Source organism: Alternaria infectoria (assembly GCF_024043175.1).
Source record: "Alternaria infectoria strain BMP 0036 chromosome Unknown scaffold_3, whole genome shotgun sequence".
NCBI classification, from domain to species: domain Eukaryota; kingdom Fungi; phylum Ascomycota; class Dothideomycetes; order Pleosporales; family Pleosporaceae; genus Alternaria; species Alternaria infectoria.
In genome coordinates, this window is record NW_026250692.1 from 1,952,087 (window position 1) to 1,975,889 (window position 23,803).

Below are 23,803 nucleotides of genomic sequence, written 5' to 3' on the forward strand. Positions count from 1 at the left end.
GAGAAGATTCAAAGCTCGCGGGGAGACGGCGAGCATACGCTTTGCGACAAGTGCAACAAGGGATTACTACAACGTTGAAAGCGAACGAGTTCTGGTGTTGTGATTACCTCTTTTGGGTCTGAATAGCTTCAATAGAAAAAAGAGGCTTGGCACGGCTCGCGTGCACTCGATATCAGCACAATGACGCGCCACATTATGAAAGATTGATTTTACTGGATCAAAGAACGCCTTCTGGAAGGTTCACGAGTAAACGACTCAGGATTGAGGTATCGGCGTTAAGGAGGCGGCTCAAAGGTGGAGTAGCTTTCATGGAGGTGTGATCGAGCAATATTACGCACATTAGCGCATGTCGAGAACGAAATCATCTTTGAGATCGAGAGAAAGAGACTTCAGGTCCACCAATGATTTTGGATCGATCGCAACCTGTGATCTGTACGACAATGGGCTCGCCCAGTGTTGACGTAGGAGGACCATGATGCAAGTGACTCTGCGAGGGCTTCCGAAAGAGCCGTTGTCCTGGAACAGCAGCGGTTCGACCAGCCGTAAACGGTAGATACGCTGAGAGGTGGAGAATATAGCATTGTCGGCAAGATGATTATGCAAGTGTCGCTCGCATGCAGGGTGCGCTTGGGGGCGTCTGACGACATATTTCGATGGAAAAGAAACACCTGCATGAATGCTCCTTGCCGTGCACCATGTGCCACGTGGGAAGGACACCCCTAGTCTGAATCCTTTGAATCGCGAACGGTTCCTGTTGGGCTTGTGAGTCTATTGGCAACGCAATACTGATGGGTTTACTGTCAGGGGAATCGTCAGCCAGGCTCGATGCGCCCTCTGAATACGAACGTTTTCACTCCATGAGCTCTTTCGAAGTCGCCGGTTTCAGCTGGTGATATGAATGCGAAGGACTCGAGCGCCAGGAACACGTCGTGGTGTGTGTTGGGTTGTCTGAGCAGCCGCCTGGTCGATAAGGAGCTGATTAAGCTAGCGTCGCACGTGGCACCGCGCCAAAAGTTGCCGCGGGAAATCGTCGCGAATCACTGTGAGACGCCCATAAAAGTATGCATGCGAGAATAGCCAGGTCCACGGCGCCTGCGTTCAGAACGGTGCTTTCGAGCTTGTCGAGGCGGCGGTCAGCATGGATTTGCTCGTCCTTGCAGGCTGGTAGCGGACGAAGCCGCCGACACATTACCACCCAAACGTCGGAGAAGCCCTACTACATCACCACGCCAATATTCTATGTCAATGCTGCCCCGCATGTCGGCCACCTGTATACCATGGTCCTCACGGACGTCATAAAGCGGTGGCATGAACTCAAAGGAGAAAAGGCGTTGCTATGCACCGGAACAGATGAACATGGCCTAAAGGTGGTTTACCTGGCAATGTGATAGTATTGCACTAAATCTGTGACAGGTTCAGAGAGCAGCTGCAAAAGCAGGCATTGACCCGAAACTGTTCTGCGATAAGGGTGCCGAGATCTTTAGAGTACGCATGCACGCATAACGAGTCCCCGCCATCGTTACTTACCTGTACGAGGAACTTGCAGCCAAAGCCGAGATCACGAACGATCACTTCGTACGGACGACGGATAGAGAACACAAGGAAGCTGTCGAGTATGCATGGGTACGAGAACTTGAGTTCAGACGGTGGAAAGCCATGTAGCTGATGGCGGACAGTTCCTGCTACAAGAGAAGGGCCTCATATACGAGCAGAAGCATGAGGGATGGTATTCAGTCACCGACGAATGCTTCTACCCACAGTCTGCCGTACAGCCATATCTTGACCCACCTACAGGGCGGAAGATGATGGTAAGATTTTGCTGGGGCGCCACTGTCAATCGATCTGACCAGGCTACAGACATCGATTGAGACTGGTAGTGAAGTAGAGTGGTCTTCAGAAGTCAACTATCACTTCCGGCTCTCGGCATTCCAGGATAAGTTGCTCGAGTTCTTCAAGAACAACCCCGAGTGGATAACCCCGGAGCATCGCATGAAGGAGGTTGTGCAAGCGGTCGAATCAGGATTGGAGGACCTGTCTGTTTCTCGACCGTATGAACGATTAACGTGGGGTATTCGAGTTCCCGGAGACGACTCGCAGACCATCTACGTATGGCTCGACGCGCTGATGAACTATGCGACTAAGGCCGGATACCCGTGGACACCAGGCCGCGAACAAGCAGGAGGCTGGCCCGCGGACTGTCATGTCATCGGCAAGGACATTGTGCGATTCCACTGCATTTACTGGCCCGCCTTCCTCATGGCTCTTGGACTTCCATTGCCCAAGAAGATTCTGACACACGCTCACTGGACTCTTGGAGGGTCAAAAATGTCCAAATCTACTGGCAGGGTTGTCGATCCTTTCCACGCCCTTGATCGGTTCGGTCCGGATGTTATGCGCTTTTACATGGCTCGCGAGGGTGGCATACAAGACGATGCGAGCTATGACAATTTTCGCATCATTGGTTTGTACAACAAGTTCTTGAACCAGCAACTCGGCAACCTGGCTTCTCGTGTTACACGAGGCAAGAAATGGAGCGTCCGTGGCGCAGTCGAGCGTGTTGGTGGGTGGTCAGCGGAGGAGTGGGCGGAAGGACCAGGTTCCAAGTTCCGGAATAATTCTCTTGCTACCATCGCCTCGCAAGTAGATGCATCTTTTGATGCCTACGATCCGCGTAAAGCCGTGTCTCAAATCGCAGAGTTTGTCCGCGGGGTAAGTCTAGACACTCTTCTTTCTGCCATCCTACTAACTCGACCAAGTCGAACGCTTTCTTCCAGATGTCGCAACCATGGGACAAGGTCTTGACCTTCGGCCCAGGAGAGCCTGGCGAGGATGTTGACAAGATCATTTATCTTGCCGCTGAAGCACTTCGAATCACCGGTATCCTGTTACAGCCATACATGCCGAACAAAGCACGCATGCTACTTGACCAGCTGGGCGTACAGCAAGATCGAAGAACCTTTGAATACTGCAAGCCTGGCGCAGATATAGACTACGGAACTCCGTTGGTAGAGTTGGGTGCAGCGCATAAGGGTGTGTTGTTTCCCCCACTGCCGAGCGAGGGATGAGAGTTAGGTGTGGTGTACTATATGTATTTGTAGTTGCGAAGTATGGGCAATGAAATAACTCCAGAAGTGAATACAGGTACACTCTGTGAAACTATGGAGCACGTGTTTGCGTCAATGCTTTAGTCGCTCGAATCTGATCGCGCAAGGGTGCTTTCGCAACAGATTTTCTTATAAGTACATTTTAACCATCAAGCATTGCTTGACAGGTGAGTTTGGTCAGGAGCTGATCCCGTGTGGCTGGGGCCTAGTGCCAAGACTACATCATCGGTCGTCGCGCGAACTTTGGATTTCTGAGTGAACATTTCCTACGACAGCACATTCACAAACACCACACCACCTCCACACATTTCGCTCCTGAAGCTGCGTCGGAACCTCCCAAACTCTGCACATCTTTCTCTAGCGGCCGCGAAAGCACAACACAAAGCACCGCGCACGCGCCTCCACGCAGGATCTATTCACCATGGCCGCCCCCAAGCCGGGCGGCTTCAAGATGTCGCTGGGGGCACTGAAGACGAAGCCAGGGCTGAAATCTTCTCCCGCACAGAAAGACACCAAAAAGACCAAGCTTTTGCTCGGTGACGACGAACCAGACGATACGAATACACAACAAGAGATTACGGGATGGGACGCAGCAGAGGGCGGCGCGGTCGATGCCAACGGGAAAAAAGAGAAAGAGGGACCGCGCGTCATTCCAGCTTTGCCCAACCGCGATTGGCGAGCAGAGGCACGGCGGAAACAACTTGCGAAAGCACCCCATCAGCAAGCGCAAAATGTCACGGTCGATGAGAGCAAGATGGAGGAGCCGAAGGTGCAATATGGCCTTACGATCATCAAGAAAGACGAAGCGCATGAAAATGGAGCTGCGGAAGCGGAAGCCGCGGAGCCGATGGAGGTGGAGCAAGACAATCTCACGGAAGAGCAGCGGCTCGAGAAGAAGGCACTCGACGCGCTGATCAGCGGCAAATCCACGGACAACGATCTCGTGATTCCTGTACAATCAGAAGAGGACGCACTCTTAAACGATCTCAACAATGCGCCCGACGCGCCCACCCTCGAAGCATACGAAGCTACCCCGATTGAAGGCTTCGGCGCGGCGCTCCTACGTGGTATGGGCTGGAAGGACGGCGATGCAATAGGCAAGAACGGACCTGCTGCGAAACCGAAAGAAGTCAAACGGCGACCAGCGCTGCTTGGCATAGGCGCAAAGGAAGACGCTGCAATAGGCGTTGAGTTGGGGGAATGGGGTGGTGGTAAAGGCAAAGGGAAGAAGGTCGCGCAGAGCTACAACCCCGTTACGCTGCGGAACAAGGTTACCGGTGAGATGATCACAGAAGAGGAGCTAAAGGCCAAACTGGAGGCTCAGAGCTTGATCCCAGACGAGAAGCCGTCAAGAAGCAAGAGCAAATACGACGACGACAGCGAAGACGACGAGCGAAGGCGCGAGAAGCGGAAAGAAAAGCGAGATGACCGCGACCGCGACCGCCGACGCGACGACGACTATGACAGCGAACGGAGGAAAGACAAAGACCGCCGAAGAGACAAGGACGACTACTACGACAGCGACCGCCGCAGAGACAAGCGGAGAGAGCGAACCCGAGACGACGACTATGATAGCGAGCGCAGGCGCGAGAAGCGAAGAGAACGTAGTCGCAGCCCCGACGACCGAAAGGAAAAGCGCCGCGATCGGTACCGTAGCAGGAGTCGAGACTCGAAGCGCAAGAGCGATAGGCGGGACCGTAGTCGCAGTCGTGACTCGGATGATCGCAGGAAACGGAGGAGAGATAGGGAGTATGAGGATGAGGAGAGGTATGAGAAGAGGCGTAGGGATGATAGGAACTATAAGTAGTGTTTAGACGGATTGGGCATAATGGCATCAGACAGTATGAAGCTGCATGTATCTGGCGTTTTACTGGCATCTTACGGGCATAGCATAGGCATGAATGGGCATCTTCATGATGAAGTAATTCACTACACTGCGCTATCTTGTTGGACTCCGACCAGGAGTTTCGATAGATACCTAGATAGTTCACACGACCGTACAAATCGAGAATTTTCCATAACTCCTTGACAACACATTGACTTGTACTAGTTTGCTAACATTGTGTCTAATCTACGAACGCATAAAACTACGTTATTTGAAAACGAACTGATTGCGGTTTTTTAGTATTTCTTAGGTTGACATTCGGTAGGAATAACTATATGCGTTTCACATTTCACATACCTCTGAGCAAGCATATTATGATAATACCGTATAAGTATCCGATAGGCAAATTTCTGTCTTGCTATCACTTCCGGATCAACGACCTTGAATTCTGTAAAAATACCCATAATCAGTGGGATGTTTCCACTCGTCTCCAGGTTAAATCGCCAGTTTATCTTTGTTGTCAAGTAAGGTACAGTCACTTGTTGCTTCGTTGAATGTGCTCTTGCAGAAACTTGAGCACAGCACAACGCGGTTAACTAACACGATATATAATCGCAATGTAGATACATGTCCAAAGTACAAGATGATGTGTTGTGAATGATTTGAGTATTTTATGGTTTGTTATAGTCCCAGGGGTCAGTATATGCACCCAATGTATAGCAGAAAGACTAGTTCTCATATCATCTCATTCCATTATGTGCCATATTAAATATCATTTACTAGTACATTCATTCGCCATCCAGACAACTCTTATGCATGCTCATTCTCAAATCGTAACTATGCGGTGCAACTTAGATAATCAAAACGCCAGTGGTATATGTTAATGCCAAAAGCTCAAAACAAAACAAATTGAATGTGTACAAAAGGGGTATACATAGAGAAATTAGAAGTTGCGCGAGGGTAGTGGGGATGGGTCCTGGGCGGGCATAGGGTAGCCGTTTCCGGTGTGTGACACATAGCCGTTGGTCTGGCCATTGGTAAGAGAGTTGCCGTTGGTGTATCCGTTGGTGTATCCGTTGGTGTAGCCATTGGTTGTCGGGACGGCCATTTGCGAGTTACCCCGGTAGTATTGCTGGCTATCCGCAGCACCATCGCCCATGTGGTGGTGGGGGTGGGTTCGTCCGGTCTCGCCGCTCTCCTCAAAGACTTGCATCTCGGTCTGCTTGGACTGGTGGTTCTTGGTGCGCGTGGCAGGTAGGAAGTCGATGAAGAAGCTGAAGACGTAGAAGCAGTAGATGAAGGATACACACCATTCCAGGACAGCAGCCACGTTGTAGATGTGCTGCTTGGAGCATACCGCAAAGGCGATGGCGAGGCACACTTCGGTGATGATGAAGAAGAGTTTGATCCAGAAGGAGATTCGGAGGATGGAGTGCTCGCGGTAGTGTATGCCTAGGCGCTGGTACTCCCAGCAAATGAAGATTGCCGAGACGATGTAGCCAATGATGAATACACCAAGAAAGATGTTATGCAACCTGTTGTGGTTCTTGCAATCGAAGATGGTGAGGAGGATCAGACCGGCGGCACCGACTATGGCGGCGACGGTTGCGCAACCTGAGTAGATCTTCTGCCAGTGAGACGTGTTTGGCGCAAGTTTGTTGGTGTGTCGCAGCCAGCGCTCGAAAATGAAGGCGAGATCGAAGGTTACGACAGTAACGGCGGACATGGCAATGAACATGGCTTTCAGGTAATCCGCACCGATGTCTGGATGCCGTTAGCATTGCATGGATCGTAGTGCCCATGCTGCATAACTCACCAGAAATGTAAGGAATGTTTTGCCCGTCGCTCATCGTTACATAGTGCGGTTTGCCGGTGGCAGCCCAGTACACCAGCATGGTGATGAGCATAGCAGTCCATACTACTGCGGAGAAGATGGGGACGACCCAATACGAAAGCCCCAACATGCTGGCTGATGTCCCTCGACGGTCTGCTGAGATTTGTGGGTAGAACGGCGATGGGTCCTGTTGCGACTCCAAGGGGTATCCAACGCGCCTGCAACGGGAGTGTGCGGATAGGGTAACACGGCACGCGACCAGAGGGTGAAGTGAGGGAAGTGAAGCAGGAAAGACACGAGGACGCGATCAGCAGCAGGGAGCAGGCCTAAGAAGATGAGAGGGGACCAAAAGCAGATATGATGGCAGGACAGTCCGCGGCGCAATGAAAGTCTCATACAAGCGGTGTTGTTGCTAGGACGCGACTATGATGTCACGGCTCCACGACTAAGCCGGCTTGCGTAAGATCCCGCCGCCTCCGCTTCGATCGCAGTGCTGGACGTCACCAGCAAGGCGCAGACTCTTCGATTGCGCGGAGTGAAGATCGTGAATGCTTCCCAACACCTGCGGACGAAATCTCACGTCAACCTTGGAAGGCTTACTGATGATGATGCGGCGACGAGCCTCTGCGGGTGTGGCTGCTGCAGAGTCGCGATAGGACTAACGCCATGTTTGTGCGCCTGGCGCATCGATTCTGCCTCAACAACCTTGCCATCGAGATTCGAGACCAGGCGTCGCAGAGCTCGATCTCGCTCAAACGCAACGCAGAGTTTCAGCGTCAGCACTACGATGACACGACCGAGGACCAGGCTGTTGTCGCAGCGAGAGACCCGACATTGTGAGGTCCATGTGACTTACGATGCTCGGCAGTATTGCGCGGCCTGATATGGCTGTCACTCCGTCGTGAGGTGGAGCGCGTTGCTAGTGGTGCGCGACATCCAGGCCTTCAGTGCTCCGGCCTTGATAGTTTTACAAAACTACTCCCGAACTCCAGTGTGGCCTGTTGCTGGTGCAAGTGCATAGCAGCCTGCGATATGGTTTCGAGACCAGTCGATGCATTCGGGCTTTTATCCAGAACCCGGGGTAGGTGCGCGCAATTGTGTCGCGTATGTCGCGCGTCGGACCTGCCACCTGATCAGCCTACTTACTGCAGTCCTTTATTCCTGGAAAATTGTTGCCAGTCATTTCTTGGACGGTCGCAGGAGTAGCGGTGACTATGTGTTCTGAGAATACGTGGCGGGGATGATAACGCGCGTAGCCAGAACTCTAGGACAATCACGACGCGACATGGAAACAAAGACGGACTGCTGATCGGAGATAATCCACTGTCTACTCAAGCTGCGATCGTCAGGTTCAAGTATCCGCTACAAGAGTTGAGAGAAAAAGGAAAGCGAGGAGTACCGCGCGAACTGTTCATGCACCTGCATGCATGGACCAAGGCGAAGACCAGGGAACTACGGCAAAAGACATCTGGGATGGCGACACGGCCAGCCACTGTGCTTGCTAGGAGCACCGCCACGCTTTATGTCGCGAGACGCGTATGTCGGCACGGCCACAACAAACCAGCTCGCCTAGCTTTTCCTGGTGTGGATCTTTCACAGCCATGGCACGACTTGTGCATGTGGAATTTGCACTTTGCCATGGTTTGAGGCTTGCAGAGGTCCGATCAGCCGTTAGTTCACCGATACGGCAAAAAGCATCTGGGATCCAGCCTTCGCGTTGCGCATGCATCACGACCCCCCGCCTTGATTGGTTCCGGCGCTCGTGCGTGCAGCAATCTTGATTGGCAGATTGCTCCCATCCTCGATGCAGCCTGCATTGTCCGGTTTCATATCGACCTTCTTCCAAGTTTGTTGTCACGTAGACCAGCTCAATCTTTGCCTGCGACGTGCACCGCTCGTAGTTCCATGTCTGGCATCCTTGACACTTGTAGCCGGTAACGCTAGACGCCCGTTCTCGCGGGGACATATTACTTATTGTTCCTCAATATCCCTCCACTTGGTCCGCCAGTTCTAGTGTACCGCCGGACTATGCTTTCATGTTCGCATACCAGCCTCCGTACTGATAACGCTGCAGCTCCGAGGACACTATAAGGGTACGCAGTCAACCTCCCATCCTGCCTGGCATTCACGAACTGCAATTAACTCTCTCTTTAGCTACTGCAATCCCAATGCATCATTGCCAATAGTTTTGAGCGCCGTCGCTCTCCAACCCCACTGCCACCTTCAACATGGGTAACCAACCCAGTACCGAGAACCACAACAAGCTGTCCAAACCGAAGACGAACACCAACTCCGCGAGCGCGGCGGGGAAGTTCGACTCCCCGCAACCCACAACATCGAGATCGGCAGACCTCACCCCCGAAGGACGCCAACAAATCAAAGATGCACTGCTCTCACCTATTGCTAGCGAGTTCGATCCCACCACATGGACACACGAGGATGATGGGTTAGGGGAGGTCACAAAGACGCGTGGTCGCGCATCGACAGTTGGTTCGAGATCGAACTCGCGAACAAACTCAAGAGCCAATTCCCGAACCAATTCTTTGTCGTGTTTCCGGAGCAAGCACAGCTCGGCAGCCCAGCTTGCTGGCCTAGCTGACTCCAAGCTGTCTTTGGCTTCTGTCTCACACGTGGATGTTGCTGAAGCAATTCGGCTTCTACAGCAAGTCAAGAAGAATGGCACACCAGAAGATCTTGCGGCGCTGCAAGAAGTCCTTGAATCACCTGAGGAGCCTCCCCAGCCGGTAGCTGAGGCACCTCCTAGCCGAAGAACTTCGCTAGTTGATCGATCTTCTTCTTCGCTCACACGCCGTCAGTCCCTGGTCCAAACACCTGGTGTAGGCACACGGCACTCTCCCATCGAGGGACGTCGCAGGACATGGAATTCATGGAAAGCGCCGAAGCTCAGCCCTGAGGAAGAGGCAAAGTGGCAGCAAAAGTCAAAGGCGAAGGCGCATTTGAGCCCTCAAGCAGCTCTTCGCTTGTCTGATGAACCTTGCGATAACAACACAACGCGAGCCCACACCCCATCGGACCTGGATTATGCGCATCTAGGGAACCTACAGCCAGGAACTCTCGTTGTCACGAACGGTGCGGCATCGCCTGTTCCCAGTTCAGAGACTTTAGAGTTGCGCAAGACTGAAGAGGAGGACTATTTCGAAGCAACAGAGTATGCCTCCAGTCCGTTGACGATGAAGTCAACACGCCAGAGAGCTCACACAAGGAGCAAGTCAGCCGCTGTTCCAACGACTTCTTCATTGTATGAGCTGGAAGCCAACGAAGTAGCCACACCGTACGAATTGGAGACCCCGGTCGTTATGATGGCGTACACGTCTGAGCCGCAACACAACACTGAAGCTGAATCCCCAAAGTTTCTGCGGCTCACGCCCCAGGGCAAGAAAGGCGCAGCGCAGTTCGCTCAGAGCTACCAGGACGATATCCCGTTAAGCCCGTTTCTTGTGTCCGAGGAGACGACTGAGTCCAAACAGCGGGAGCCTTCTCCTACCTTACCAGAGCCCAAGCCTCAGCCTGAAATCGAGATCTCAGCACCTTCGTCCCCATCGATCGCGCCCACCTCCAACAAGCCAAAGAGCAAAGCTTCTCAGCGGCCAGCACCGCGTACGACCGATTCTGGCTACTCATCCGCTGGCAGTCTACGGATCGTCGGTCAAGAGCCGACGGAAAACGCCACCACCATTCTGTGTCATCGGTGCAACGACTCACCGCAAATGGTTGAGGTAAGCCAGGGACGCGAGACTCGCCGTTCAATTCTTGTGAAACAGAACCGTCAATTCGTGGAGTCGCCGAATACCACGAGCGATTCGGATGGCTCAGCCGAGAGTGGCAGATCCAAGCAATCGCTGTCAGTCAATGTGCAGAAGGCGCGATACCTGCCAGCGCTGAACAGTCCGGTCCCGTCTACTAGCTCTTCTACAAGATCATCGACGTCTGAGTGTGTACATTCGCCAATAACATCCCGATCCATCGGTTCAAGGGCGTCGTTTGACAGTGCTTCGTCGAAACAGCAAAAGCGATTTCACAAGAAGCGGCCGTCCCAGGCTGAGCATCCTGTTGTTCAGTCATGCCAGCCAATCCCAGAGGGAACCATTCCTGAGGTCCCAACCAGGGTGCGAGCCAAGTTTGAGCGACGCGTGTCGAGCTCTCCGGGAATGGATTGCTTGACGCACACCTACCCGACAAAAGAGCACGTTTCTGCGGACGATTCCACCATGGAGGCTTCTGCTCCGGAGCAGACTGAGTTCAAGCCACTCGCTGAATTGGAGGCTGAGCGTGCACCCACACCCCCTGCTCACGGTCGTCGTAGGAGCTTGTCCTTCTTCCGAAGGAAGTCTGCCCCTGCACAGAGTCAGACCGAGCAAGAGCCTGAGCAGGCCGCACTTGATGTGGTTCATCTTGGTACCATCACCTCGTCCCTCGGCACCTCTCCGTACGACATCGCCATGTCCGACACCCCGAGACAGCGTGTTGTTTCTCCAACCCACCCACATCAACTGGGCGCTTCCTTGCCTCGGTCGAAGTCGATGGTGACCATGGACAGCAAATCTGCTGCAGAGTTTGCGCGCCTACACAGCAGGGACCTATCCGTTAGTCGACGGGACATGCCCCCTCAACAGCGCCGGAAAAGCCTTCACAACCTAAAGAAAGCAACTGGTGAGGCTACGGCGTCGAAACTTCGCCCACAGAGCATCGACGTCCCACCTGTGCCATCCATCAACACGGCCAGGCTTACTGTCCCACAGACTGGGAAGCCTCAAGGACCCAGGGCTGCTCCCAATCCCAGGCCTCGCAGTCCGAGAGGGTCTCCTCCGGTGATCAGATATGGCGCGCCTCCGCAACAGCCTCCTCAAGGTGTGATCTCGCCAAGGCAGTCTCAGGTCTGGCATCAGCGCCGTAGGACGCTGGGAGACCGCCTGTACTCGGACGTTAACCTGGACCTGTACTCGGATCCAAACGACGCATCCAACAACGCGAGTCCAGTCGAAAGCCCATGCGAAAGTCCTCTCGAAATGACTCCCCGCAAAGAAGTCAAGGGTTCCAACAACATCTCTAGGTGGGATCGCTTTAGTGGGGGTTTGGACTACAACTACGAACATGGGGCGGGCATCGGAGGCAGCGCGGGCACGCGATCGCACCACAGCAACGCCTCGCTGAAGTCGCTGGCCTTCCAGCACCAGTACGGCGTGGACCTCTCCGACGTACCCATTATGATCCGGTACCAATCGTGATGCAGCGCGCGTGAGAAGGGAGGAGGTTTTGGCTTGCGGGGTTACTATTTACCATAATCAAGTAGCATTCACATGTTGCGCCTTTTGCATTCACACAGCGGCATCTGGGTAGGGAAGGGTATGGCGTTGTTCCTGTTTTGAGTAGATACTGCATGAGCCGGCATATAGCTACGACTCCACCCAATCAGAGAATAAATATCACTGCACTCACCGCAACTGCTGTGCCCTGTTGGTAGAAGTACCATGCGCGTTTAATGACCTTGGCAGGTTGAGCGCGCGACGGTTGCCCAAAAGCCGCGTCGGGCATACCTGACATGCGCGATTTCGAGCTCCAGCGGTGGCTCAGCCTCGCATGCGTGCCATCGAGCCGATCAGGCACCGTCGGCGCCCATGCACGAGCCCCGGTGATGTCAGAATGAAATGCTAGTGGCTGCAGGTCCTGGACGGCGCAGGGATGTTAAGTAATGTTCGGTCCAAGACTCCAGCACCACAACCGAATGCGCGAAAATTGTCACTCCAGCTCCCCGCCATCGCCTCCCTTTCTTCTACACCTCACCCGCTCCCCATATTCACCGCCCGCCAGACACCGCGCCCTATAAAGCGTCCGTCTGCGCCTTCACTGCAGCCCACACACCCCTTCCGACAGCCTTTGGTCGCGTCAAAGGCTCCCGTCCCACTACGGCTTCGGCCCTGCTCCTGCTCAACGCCCAAGTTGTCTCTGCGCGCCCAGCACCTCACGTCTTCAACAACATCCCCCCTCCGCGTCTTGTCGCCATCTAAGACCGAACTCGAGCGCCTTTTCTTTTTGTCTCCTACCCAGACACTCGAGCAGCCCGAACTTCAGCTGCCGCATAGGACGCCATCAGCGGTTCTTCCTCTCGCAGAGGAAGCGGCCAGACCTCGCCCAACACCTAGCCTCGGCTTCGCACCCTTCAAGCCACCTTAACGCGGCACACCGACCGGCGAATACCCTAATTAACCAACCCTCTATCCAGACCCATCGTCAAGGGCATGGCACCTTCTGCTATCACGACTACCGAAGAATACCAATTCCCGTTGAAAGACATCCAGTCACTCAACAACTATTCCGCTGGTAGTGTGGACAATCATGGCGCCTGGAAATCCAAGCAGTTGATTGCGCACGCTCTCAAGAGCCGTGTCGAGGCTATTGATCCTGATACCTGCAGCGTCGGCGAGGAGGAAGCCTTCTTCGTCGCCGACCTGGGCGAGGTCTACCGCCAGCATTTGCGCTGGAAGAAGAACCTAGGCCGCGTCAAGCCGCACTATGGTAAGTCACCGCACACCACACCACGTAGACTCGCCACTAACACGTCGCAGCCGTCAAGTGCAACCCTGACCCCCAAGTGCTGCGTCTCATGACCGCACTGGGTCTCGGCTTCGACTGTGCCTCCAAGAACGAGATTGAGACTGTGCTCAAGTTGGGCGTCGATCCGTCTCGCATTATCTACGCGCAGCCCTGCAAGACCAAGTCTTACGTGCGCTACGCCGCTCAGTCTGGCGTCAAGCAGATGACATTCGACAATGCCGACGAGCTCTACAAGACCAAGCAGCTCTTCCCGGACGCCGAGCTGTACCTGCGCATCTTGACTGATGACTCGGCCAGCTTGTGCCGTCTCAGCCAGAAGTTCGGCGCCGCTTTGGACACGACTGCAGAGCTCTTGGAGCTGGCGAAGAAGCTGGAGCTCAACGTCGTTGGAGTCGCGTTCCACGTTGGCTCCGGCGCATCCGACCCCAAGGCCTTCATCAAGGCCGTGCAAGATGCCCGCTTCGTCTTTGACCAGGCGGCAGCACTTGGCTTCAACATGCACACCCTTGACGTCGGCGGCGGCTTTACGGGCGATGCTACCTTTGAGCCCATGGCCGCAGTGCTGTCTACTGCCTTGGACGAGTACTTCCCGCCCCACATCCGCGTCATTGGGGAACCGGGACGCTACTATGTCTCCACAGCGTTCACCATTGCGTGCCATGTCATCGCTCGCCGTACCGTTGCCGATGCTACTCTCGGCACCACGTCGTACATGCTGTACCTCAACGACGGTGTCTACGGCAACTTCTCGAGCATCATCTTCGATCACCAGCACCCCGTGCCGCGTGTACTGAAGAACGGCAACGATATTCTGTACGACGTCCGTCGCTCTGGCTACGACACGCCGTCTCAAGTCGAGTACTCCATCTGGGGTCCGACATGCGATGGTATCGACGTCGTCTCGTCGTCGTGCACCTTCCCCGAGCTACTCGACGTGGGTGACTGGCTCTACTTTGAGGAGATGGGCGCGTACACCAAGTGCTCTGCTACTCGCTTCAACGGCTTCAGCGACAGCCACGACGTCGTCTACGTGTGCAGCGAGTCTGGTGCTGCGGCTCTTATGGATATGTAAATACTCTAGTGGAGCGTTGTGCGGTATAGAAAGATTTTTTGCGTGTAATAGCGAGACGGAAGAAGCGCGGATGGAGGTAATCCCTTGGTTAAAAGTTTGATAGATCTCGTAGTTGTTTCGTATTCTTATCATCTCAAATACAGTACATTATTATAGCTGCGTGGTCGCTGGTCCCTTGTGTCGATGTTGACAGCATGCTTACCTTCTTTTTCGTATTCGTCTTTGATATTTCTTGATAGTCGCTTGCACGACAGGCACTAATGACTGGGATGTTGAAGCCGATTTGCCGCGTTGGTGTTGACAAGCCGAAGCTCGCGGATGCTCACAGAGTTGTCGGCCCGCTGCACTGCGCGGCCCGCCTTGCGTCGAGGATCGTGGTTGTTACCAGCCACAGATGGCTTCAGGGATGGGCGATTTGATTTGCTGGAAGCAGATGGTAGTGTGTGCCACACCAGGTACAGGATGCTGCTCGTATGCGCCGCCAAGTGTGATCAGGAGCGGCCGCAAATTCGGTCGCAGCGCGTAAAGTCGAGCAGTCCAATCACATGTCAGAGGGCCTCCTCAGCCCAGGAGGTCAGTATGGCGAGACCCGCTGCAGCCCAACTCTTGGAGGGCCATGGTAGAAAGGCTACGTAAGTCAGCAGCATCGCGTAGAGACTGCCCATAAAACCTGAGGGCCCAGCGCGTGGCATGTTCATGTACAGTTGATGCACCCCGTCGCCCGGCAGCGTCATATCGAGCCTCGAGCGACTACCCCACCCCGCGCAGCCATCCACACCACCGTGTTGCCCTGCGCACGTCGAGCTATCCGCACCCGTAGCCAAAAATAAGTCGCCGCCTGCCATCGCCGGCGATCCAGGCACCGCTGCTGCAACGACACCGCAGCGCATATCCAGCACTCGCCCACCATGGACGGCCGCAAGCAGGGCCGCCCGGACGAGGAGCTGTTCCTGCGATACGACACCAACAGCAACCCGGACACGCCCATCATTCCCACCGTCGGGCCCCTGAGGATACAGAAGGGCCGCGATGGCAAGAGCCCGCCGCCGCGAACAGACTCGGCGGGCAGCTCGAGCCAGCCCGCCTTCTCGCGCCCTCCTCCCATGCCCTCGTTCCCCGCGCCGCCCACCAGCCCGCCCAACGCCCCTCTGCCCTACCCCGACAGCGACCGCCCGCCCACGCTCAGCACCGGCAGATACACTCCGCTCAGCGAGAGGGAGCGCCGCGCGCGAACAGCCACACCCCCTGACGGCGCAGACGGACCGCGGCGAGGCTCCAATGCGACAGGGCCGAGTCCCACCTCGCCCAGCCAGCGCGCCCGCTTCGACGCGAACGACCCAAACCGACCGACGATAAGCGGCTATGGCGCGCGGAATCCAGACGGCTCCATCCAGCCCTCGAGGCTGGCGGAGCGCAGAGGGACAGCCCCGAAGCCGCTCCCCGACTCGCCAGGCCCAGAGGCGCCCGACAAGGAGGGCTTGTTCCAGAAGGCACCGCAGAGGAAGGCCAGCGAAGACGTGGGCGCCAGCAACCCATACCCCGAGTACCACCAGCAGTACTTTCCCCCGCCCGCTGCTGGCTCCAGTGCGGCCCCGGCTGCGCCCGCTGCGCCAGTCGTATACACAGGCCCTAACCAGAATGAGCCGGTACTCAAGGTGCCTACGCCCATGGACGTCAACCGCATGAGCTCCACCGCGTCGACGTCAACAGTGAGGGCACAGAGAGGCTCACCTCCGCCCCCGGAGACGCCCATCATACCTCCCTCTGGCGGTGGCATAGAAGCGCGCTTTGCCGCAGCTGGCATTGCAGGAACCTCTACGCTCACCAACCTCCAAGCGCAGAGTGCCCAGAATGCGGCAGCTGCTCAGCGCAACCAGATATATGCCAATCAGCAGCCCAGGCCGGGTCTCTCAACACCACAGCCGAGCCAACAGCCGGCGAGGAGACCATGGACGCCGACCGAGCAGCCTGGAGGCAATCCACATGGTCCACCGGCCGTATACCAGGGCATGGATCAAGTGCCTCCCTCGAGCACTCCCCCGCAAGGCCCTCTTCCGCAGGCACCGAACACTCGCTTTTCGCCGCCTCCTACCAACGTGAACGTACCTCCAGAACACCCTCTGAACCACGAGATGGGACGGATGAACTTGAACGAGGAACCCCCTCCAGCCTACTCGAGTATAACAACCCCGCCAACAGGCCAAGCCCACAGCTACCCCAACGAAAAGGGACAACAGCCAGTTGCCCAAGGAGCCGGTTTCTCTGACCCTAACCAAGGCCATCCGGCATTCGCAAATGACCCGCGTCCACAAGCTGGACCATCACAACCTGCGGCGGTCATCGCACCAACGCCGACGCAGAACCAGTTTCCTCCTCAAATACAAACCACCCAACCCGCACACACACCAAGTCCAGCTCCAGGACCCGGACCGGCCTCTCCTCCACCGCTTCCTGAAGGCTGGATAGCACATCTGGACCCTAGTTCTGGCCAGTATTACTACATCCATCTTCCAACTCAATCTACACAGTGGGAGTTCCCCAAGGGTCCGACACCTCTGAACTTGAATGAGCCTATGTCTCCTACCGGCACATTTGTTGGCGGTCCCCTGGCATCCCCGTCGTTTGGCAAGGCCCCCATCGCATCGCCTGGCTTTGCTCCACAGACGGCCACTTTTCCTGGAGACTTTGGCATGGCGCCGCTTGCGACACCAACCACCACCGGCTTCACTGGACCTCCTCCAGTCGCTGGTGTAGACCAATACAAGGTTGCTCCAACTAACGGCGTGTACTTTGGACCGTATCTCAGATACACGAACATGGACATTGAGCGAGGTCTATGGCTAGGTTCGATACTGCTCATCACAAACACTCCTCATCCGCCGACTATTCACATCCACCAGAGTGCAGATCTGTCACCAAATCCGCGACAACTGAAAGCCAATCCCATCTATACACATCAGACGTGGATCTTTTACCGATACGACATTGATCTGAGAATGGAAGATGAGCACGCTGCGAAATGGACCTATGCCATCACTTCGCATCTGGGCTGCACTCGCTTCGAGTTTCTGGTCGCAGGCCGAAACGAGACTAGCTGGCGGTTTATTGCTCACTCTGGCAATGACTTCGCGCTGAACGTCAACGCTAATGAGAGGGCGAGGCTTGGTGGTGTAGGCCTGATGTGGAAGGATATCCTACAGAAGAACGCCGAGTGTGGTGGATTCCACGTACAGCTAGGGCTAGGTGGTCAGATCTACGCCGACCGGCTATGGAAAGAACTTCCTTTGCTCAAGCAATGGACCGCGACAAGTGGTAAAGAGGCCCGAAAGAATGCGCCATGGACTGCAAAGCATGAAGAAGATGTGTGTCATGCATACTTCCACTACTACACAAGTCACTTCGACCAGCCACACTTGCGAGAGGCATTTGCACAGATACCTCACATTCTTGCTCTCGATGACCATGACATGTAAGTCCAATCCGTATGTAAAACAGCAAGCAACCCTAACATTACCCAGATTTGATGGTTTCGGATCATACCCTGAATACATGCAGTTCTCGAACATGTTCAAGAACATTGGAAGACTGGGTATTGAGATGTATCTGCTCTTCCAGCACCACACAACATTAGAGATTCTCCGAAACGTCAACAACGACATGGACCTTTTCACTATAACGGGCACAGGCTGGCATTTCATCAAGTATCTGGGCCCATGCGTCACAGTCGTTGGCCCCGATTGTCGCTCTGAGCGCAACCCGCATCAGGTAATGGCAGGACCGACATATCAAGGTATCTTCCCGAAGGTTGCGACATTACCGCCGAGCGTTCAGCACTGCATTTGGATGGTTCCTGTTCCCATTGTGTACCCTCGCCTGGAGTCAGTTGAGCATCTTGCTCACTCCATGGCTACTGGTAAAAAGGCTGTCACGGGTACATTCAACATGCTTGGAAAGGTGACAGCTGGAGTCGCTGGTGTCGTCGGTGCTAAGAGTGTGGTCGGCGATGGCTTCAACTCTGTCAAGAAAGCTATTGGCAAGTCAGGTCTGATGAGCGGAGTTCTGAGTCCCTTTGGCGAGATCGATTTGCTTGATGAGCTGAGAGACCAATGGACGCACGATTCCAAGGTTGGTGATCCCCATCTACTGTCAAAGTATCTGCTAACGTATTGAAGGATCTCGAACGAACCTACTTGATTCGAACACTCCAAGGCATCGCACACAACAAGTCGCTACGAATGACGTTCTTCTCTGGTGCGGTCGACTGCTGCGGCGCTGGCCTCGTCCATGACCCATCGAGACCCCAAGATCACAAGACGATGTACCAGATCATCTCATCGTCAGTGGTAAATGGGCCGCCTGGAAGCTATGTGCTGCGGCTGCTTCACAACAACCGTGCTCTCTACGTGCCACAGAACGGACACCGCAGCAATAACCAACCCAGCGACACGAAGGAAGACATGATGGAGATTTTCACGCAAGACGTGAACGGACAACCTCGAGAACACAAGAGGCTGATGGGTCGACGAAACTACGTCGCTTGTGTCATCTACGATCCGGAGATCGTCAACGGGACGTTTGGTCAGGCTGTCCCTGGACATGGCAGTGGCAAGTTGAGTTTGGCGGTTGATTTCATGGTGCAGAACGATGGCGGATACAGTGCGCCGATGAAGTACGGGCCTGTCATCGTCCCCAGTCTGGAGTATGGTAGATAGACGGACGGCCGACATTTTTGTTTTCTTCTGTTCCAAAGGCGAAATGCATAGCAAGCGTTGTATATGCTTTTTGGGATGTATGTTTGGGCGAACTCTTTCAATATGATATCAAGCAACAATAAAGGCCTTTCCACGCATGCTTTCCAGATCGATCGAGCCACTGCGATTAAGTGTTTAAGACAGTCCCCTCTGCTGACAGCTCTGCAGGGCGCTGGGAGGTGGAATGGTTTGCCGAATTCGGCAATGACATGTGCAGGGCTTGGCTACCCGCGGCCTTTGAATTCTCGACGGCGAGACAGGACAGAAACTACACCACCCACACAATGACAGTTCCTGCGATACAGGCGACGGCGATACCGCGATTCCTCCTGCCGCAACTATCATGGCCCGCGCGCGTGTCACGGCCGGCTGCGCTGGGCGCACTGGAACAAAGTCGGCATAGGTGCAGTGTAGCTTCCGAACGTCGCGCTGCCTTTCCGAAGCCATTGTCACGAACAACAATCCAGTGGCCAAGAACATCACCACAATATGCAAGCGGCTATGCGTCTGCCCTGGAGCTACGGCGCAACTTCAGCGCGACTGCACAACAATCCAAGGACCATCACTTCGACACACTCAAGTTTGTGCAGCGACTGAAGGAGGAGGGGTTCACAGAAGAGCAAGCCGAGGGCATGATGAGGGTTCTCAGCGATGTGATTGAGGAGAGGTTAGTTTAGACACGACTACTCAAGATCTGCAATTGACATGTACAGCATACAAAACCTCACGCGCACCATGGTCCTCCGCGAAGACCAGGAGAAAGCCACCTACACGCAGAAAGTCGACTTTGCCAAACTCCGCTCCGAACTCATGACGGCCGACTCGACTGAATCGAGTCTGACGCGCGCATCGCACGAGCGCCTCACAAACGAGCTTGCAAAGCTGAACTCGCGCTTACGGGACGAGATACAACGGACACAGGCGTCAGTACGGCTAGACTTGAACCTAGAGAAGGGACGCATAAGGGAAGAGGCAAACGTGCAGGAGCTCAAGCTGAAGGAGACGGAGACGAGGATTGAGCAGGAGACGGCGCAGCTGCGGGAGAGACTCGAGGCGGTCAAGTTCTCAACGCTGCAGTGGCTCATGGGTGTGTGTACGGGTACGGCGGCGCTGATGTTGGGTGTCTGGCGGTTGTTAATGTGAGGCACGATGCGACTGCTTGTATGGAGAGATATGTTGGGTCAGACGCGGACAGCCTCAGAAGCCACAGAGTGCAAGAGCACACGGCCATGTTTCTGCGCCGCGCCATATATGTGCAACAGTGCCTGTCAATGCAGTTTACGGCTGCAGCGGATCAAGAGCTCCGTGCACGATGAAAGTGATGCCGAGACGGCAATGGTTGGTTTTAGATAAGATAGTGTGGCGTGCATATGCAAGCACGCGGGAACAACGTTGTCCGTGTCGAGCACTGAATACAAACGGCTGCCTTGGTATTCAGGCAAATTCACGAGCTGCGCGCTGATATTGAGAGGGCTGCAGCCCGCCTATGAGGCCATGTGGATACAGACGCCAGGTCGCCTAGCCGGCCTGGCGCCTCAGATCAGCCACATGTGACACGGGAGGCTAACGCTCTGGCATTTGGCCGTGGTCGTGGTACTTCACCGCAACGTCACACGAATCATGGCGCAGAGACGTCGCAGCGCAACAGCTTGCGGCCAGGTTTTCTAGCTGTTTCCAAGCGGCATGATTGGTCCCCACCTCGACATGGGACGGCAGTCTAGGAATCAGCCTCTTGCTGGCGGCCGCGCTTCAGAGCCCGACTGGTGTGACGGCTCGACGGCTGCTCGACGACGTTACAGGCCGTCTGGCGTAAGATGAGGGCAGGACGGTGCCATAGCACGTGTCGCGAACCAGGCCCGGCGCCTGGTAGTCCTGAAGCCTGAAGGGGCCGGTGAAAGGACAGACCCTGGAGCTGCTCACGTGCCCATGTACCCCTCATTGCCAGCTTGCACCAAGATAGGCGTACATGGCGGCGCAACAGCAGGGCGATAGGGCGCTTTGAGACTGAGGGTTTGGAGATGGCAGAGGGTGTGTGCCAGCGCGCAAACGGGGCAGCAGATCATGTGAAGGGCAGCGCAGGCGCCAATTGGGGGAAGGCGCAGTCGAGGTGGTGTTGTTCGCTCAGCGTCTGTGCACGGGTCGTTCTTAGGGCAGACGCTCGCTTCCTCAAAACAACTTCGATCCTCTTCTGCCCGTTGATCCACACAAACACCTCAACAACTCCGCCCACCGTCTATCCTTCCATACGCACCTGCACCACCCCCCACAGTCCCCCGACTACCACAACACCCCCCAACTCAACCATCACAATGGCGACTGAGGTACGTCGTGCTGATTCTGCCCCATCCCCCCGCTACTGTCCCCGGCGGGATGCCCCTCTGAGCCCCGATAATCCCCAAGCAAGCAACGCAGGCTAACCGTCCGCAGCGTGAGAGGTACGAGACAGCTGCCCGAGACAGCGCCCGCCAGTAATTGACGTCGCAATAGCAAGACTTTCCTCGCCCGGCTGTGCGAACAGGCTGAGCGTTACGATGGTAAGTCTCCGCGCGCTCCCTCCGCTGGCCGCGCAAGCTAACAGTCGTGCAGAGATGGTTACCTACATGAAGGTCAGTTTGCTCGCCCGTCGCTACTCACCCCAACTCACATGCTGATTGTTTCGCAGGAAGTCGCCAAGGTATGCCCGACCGCATCCGCTCCTAAACGAGCAGGCGCCCGCCACAGCGCAGGCTCCCATCAGCGCCCGGCTAACGCAGCATAGGTCGCCGGTGAGCTCACCGTTGACGAGCGCAACCTTCTGTCTGTCGCCTACAAGAACGTTGTCGGCACCCGACGCGCGTCGTGGCGCATCATTTCGTCCATCGAGCAGAAGGAGGAGTCCAAGGGCTCTGAGAAGCACGTCGGCACCATCCGCGACTACCGCCAGAAGATCGAGACCGAGCTTGAGCAGGTCTGCCAGGATGTCCTCAACGTCCTCGACGACTCCCTCATCCCCAAGGCCGAGTCTGGCGAGTCCAAGGTCTTCTACCACAAGATGTGCGTCCACACCGCTCTCTCCGCTGTTTTGATTGCAAACAGGGCTAACACCGGCACAGGAAGGGCGACTACCACCGCTACCTTGCCGAATTCGCTTCCGGCGAGAAGCGCAAGGTCGCTGCGACCGCTGCACACGAGGCTTACAAGGTATGACGCAATGGCTACCCAGCAACATGAAACCATCTAATCCCGCAACACAGACGGCCACCGACGTCGCCCAGACTGAGCTCACACCCACCCACCCCATCCGTCTCGGCCTTGCGCTGAACTTCTCGGTCTTCTACTACGAGATCTTGAACTCACCGGACCGTGCTTGCCACCTTGCCAAGCAGGCCTTCGACGACGCCATCGCTGAGCTCGACTCTCTGTCCGAGGAGTCCTACCGCGACAGCACCCTCATCATGCAGCTCCTCCGTGACAACCTCACTCTCTGGACGTCATCAGACGGCAACGAGGGCGAGGCCGCCGCCACCACCGACGCACCCAAGGAGGAGGCCAAGACCACTGAGGACGCACCCGCTGCATCCGAGCCCAAGGCCGAGGAGCAGCCTCCTGCTGCCGCCCCTGCCCCCGCCGCTTAAGCACACTCTCCCTCTCTCGACCTTGTGTATCCTCAGCCGTCGTCATCTGTTCTCGAATAGACGAAGGAGGCCGGCAGCGAGTGTCCTACGGAGTTGTACGTGTTCTGTGTGATTTCAAAAATTGGCTTTGGCAGCAAGCGGTTCGGTACGGTCGAATTCCCCATGACTGAATGTATTTCCCTTTACTCTCCTATTGCCGGCGCTGTCCCATCGAGCACGCAGTGTGCTGGGGTCGCGTTCCGCACACGACTCTAGTACTTCTGAGCTCTTCCTCATGAGAGTCTTGGGCTGCTACCGGCGAGATAGGGCTGCGTTCGGTACGTCGGATGCTACCCTCAATTCCCCCATGTTTTCGTTTTGGCAGCACATAAACACCTCGATCCTATGCCGACAGAGATGTTTGACATCCTCTTGGTGATTCTGGGAGTCAGGACATCAGTTTCGATGGCCGGTAGAGCAGTACGCAAAGCTCTGGAGGGCTTAATGTCATCATACTGCACTCTTAGCTAGCCAAAGGAATCGCTACTTCAATCTTGCACTCTTATGCCGTGATATCACTTCAATCTTGAGGCGCGTCCATTCTGACTCACTGCAACGTGCATATATGTCATCGATCTGGACTCTGATCGGTCCTTTTCCATGTGCCAGACCCCGTGGGATGAACCGCCCCACCACTTGGAGCCGGGCGACCTCCCCGCCCAACTTTCCGTTTCTCATGTCGCGTCGCGTATGGCAAAAGTTCCGAACCAGCCCTTCAAGGGCGAGCGGCGCTCATAATTCCTTACAAATAACTCTAGTTTCCTAGAGCCTTACTATTGGCTTCCGCACGACCCATCTAAACCACAAACCGCCGCGCAAAGTCAGAAAACCATGGCCTACACCAAAGACTACTACCACATCCTGCAGCTGCCCGCGCCAGGCTGGACCACGAAACAGCAAACCACGCCAGCAGACCTCCGCCGAGCGTACAAACTCGCCCTGCTAGCCGCGCACCCAGATAAAGCTAGCGCCATTGCCGCCACGACCACGA

At 55.4% G+C, this 23,803-nt stretch overlaps 8 protein-coding genes across 8 annotated transcripts; 7 read left to right on the forward strand and 1 right to left on the reverse strand.

Annotated features, from left to right (window-relative positions):
• Window positions 1–1,277: 1,277 nt before the first annotated feature.
• Window positions 1,278–3,065, forward strand: J4E92_002893 (uncharacterized protein; the record flags this gene model as incomplete). The annotated part of the gene is made up of 6 exons (XM_051494293.1): window positions 1,278–1,367; window positions 1,414–1,485; window positions 1,537–1,623; window positions 1,677–1,808; window positions 1,858–2,709; window positions 2,757–3,065. 6 exons carry the CDS (start codon window positions 1,278–1,280, stop codon window positions 3,063–3,065), a joined length of 1,542 nt encoding a protein of 513 aa, XP_051355972.1.
• Window positions 3,066–3,158: 93 nt separating this feature from the next.
• On the forward strand, window positions 3,159–4,911 carry J4E92_002894 (uncharacterized protein; the record flags this gene model as incomplete). The annotated part of the gene is made up of 2 exons (XM_051494294.1): window positions 3,159–3,167; window positions 3,466–4,911. The coding sequence occupies 2 exons, from the start codon at window positions 3,159–3,161 to the stop codon at window positions 4,909–4,911; spliced, it is 1,455 nt and encodes a 484-aa protein (XP_051355973.1).
• A 961-nt stretch (window positions 4,912–5,872) lies between these two features.
• Window positions 5,873–6,893, reverse strand: J4E92_002895 (uncharacterized protein; the record flags this gene model as incomplete). Its single annotated transcript, XM_051494295.1, has 2 exons — window positions 5,873–6,693; window positions 6,746–6,893. The coding sequence occupies 2 exons, from the start codon at window positions 6,891–6,893 to the stop codon at window positions 5,873–5,875; spliced, it is 969 nt and encodes a 322-aa protein (XP_051355974.1).
• Window positions 6,894–8,991: 2,098 nt separating this feature from the next.
• On the forward strand, window positions 8,992–12,009 carry J4E92_002896 (uncharacterized protein; the record flags this gene model as incomplete). Its single annotated transcript, XM_051494296.1, has 2 exons — window positions 8,992–8,995; window positions 9,113–12,009. 2 exons carry the CDS (start codon window positions 8,992–8,994, stop codon window positions 12,007–12,009), a joined length of 2,901 nt encoding a protein of 966 aa, XP_051355975.1.
• Window positions 12,010–13,020: 1,011 nt separating this feature from the next.
• SPE1 (Ornithine decarboxylase) lies at window positions 13,021–14,408 on the forward strand (the record flags this gene model as incomplete). Its single annotated transcript, XM_051494297.1, has 2 exons — window positions 13,021–13,297; window positions 13,348–14,408. The coding sequence occupies 2 exons, from the start codon at window positions 13,021–13,023 to the stop codon at window positions 14,406–14,408; spliced, it is 1,338 nt and encodes a 445-aa protein (XP_051355976.1).
• A 908-nt stretch (window positions 14,409–15,316) lies between these two features.
• Window positions 15,317–19,120, forward strand: J4E92_002898 (uncharacterized protein; the record flags this gene model as incomplete). The annotated part of the gene is made up of 3 exons (XM_051494298.1): window positions 15,317–17,877; window positions 17,927–18,533; window positions 18,581–19,120. The coding sequence occupies 3 exons, from the start codon at window positions 15,317–15,319 to the stop codon at window positions 19,118–19,120; spliced, it is 3,708 nt and encodes a 1,235-aa protein (XP_051355977.1).
• Window positions 19,121–19,443: 323 nt separating this feature from the next.
• J4E92_002899 (uncharacterized protein) lies at window positions 19,444–20,302 on the forward strand (the record flags this gene model as incomplete). Its single annotated transcript, XM_051494299.1, has 2 exons — window positions 19,444–19,826; window positions 19,873–20,302. The coding sequence occupies 2 exons, from the start codon at window positions 19,444–19,446 to the stop codon at window positions 20,300–20,302; spliced, it is 813 nt and encodes a 270-aa protein (XP_051355978.1).
• Window positions 20,303–21,468: 1,166 nt separating this feature from the next.
• J4E92_002900 (uncharacterized protein) lies at window positions 21,469–22,773 on the forward strand (the record flags this gene model as incomplete). The annotated part of the gene is made up of 8 exons (XM_051494300.1): window positions 21,469–21,480; window positions 21,587–21,594; window positions 21,647–21,693; window positions 21,746–21,765; window positions 21,822–21,833; window positions 21,918–22,192; window positions 22,252–22,339; window positions 22,393–22,773. The coding sequence occupies 8 exons, from the start codon at window positions 21,469–21,471 to the stop codon at window positions 22,771–22,773; spliced, it is 843 nt and encodes a 280-aa protein (XP_051355979.1).
• Between the last annotated feature and the right edge of the window lie 1,030 nt (window positions 22,774–23,803).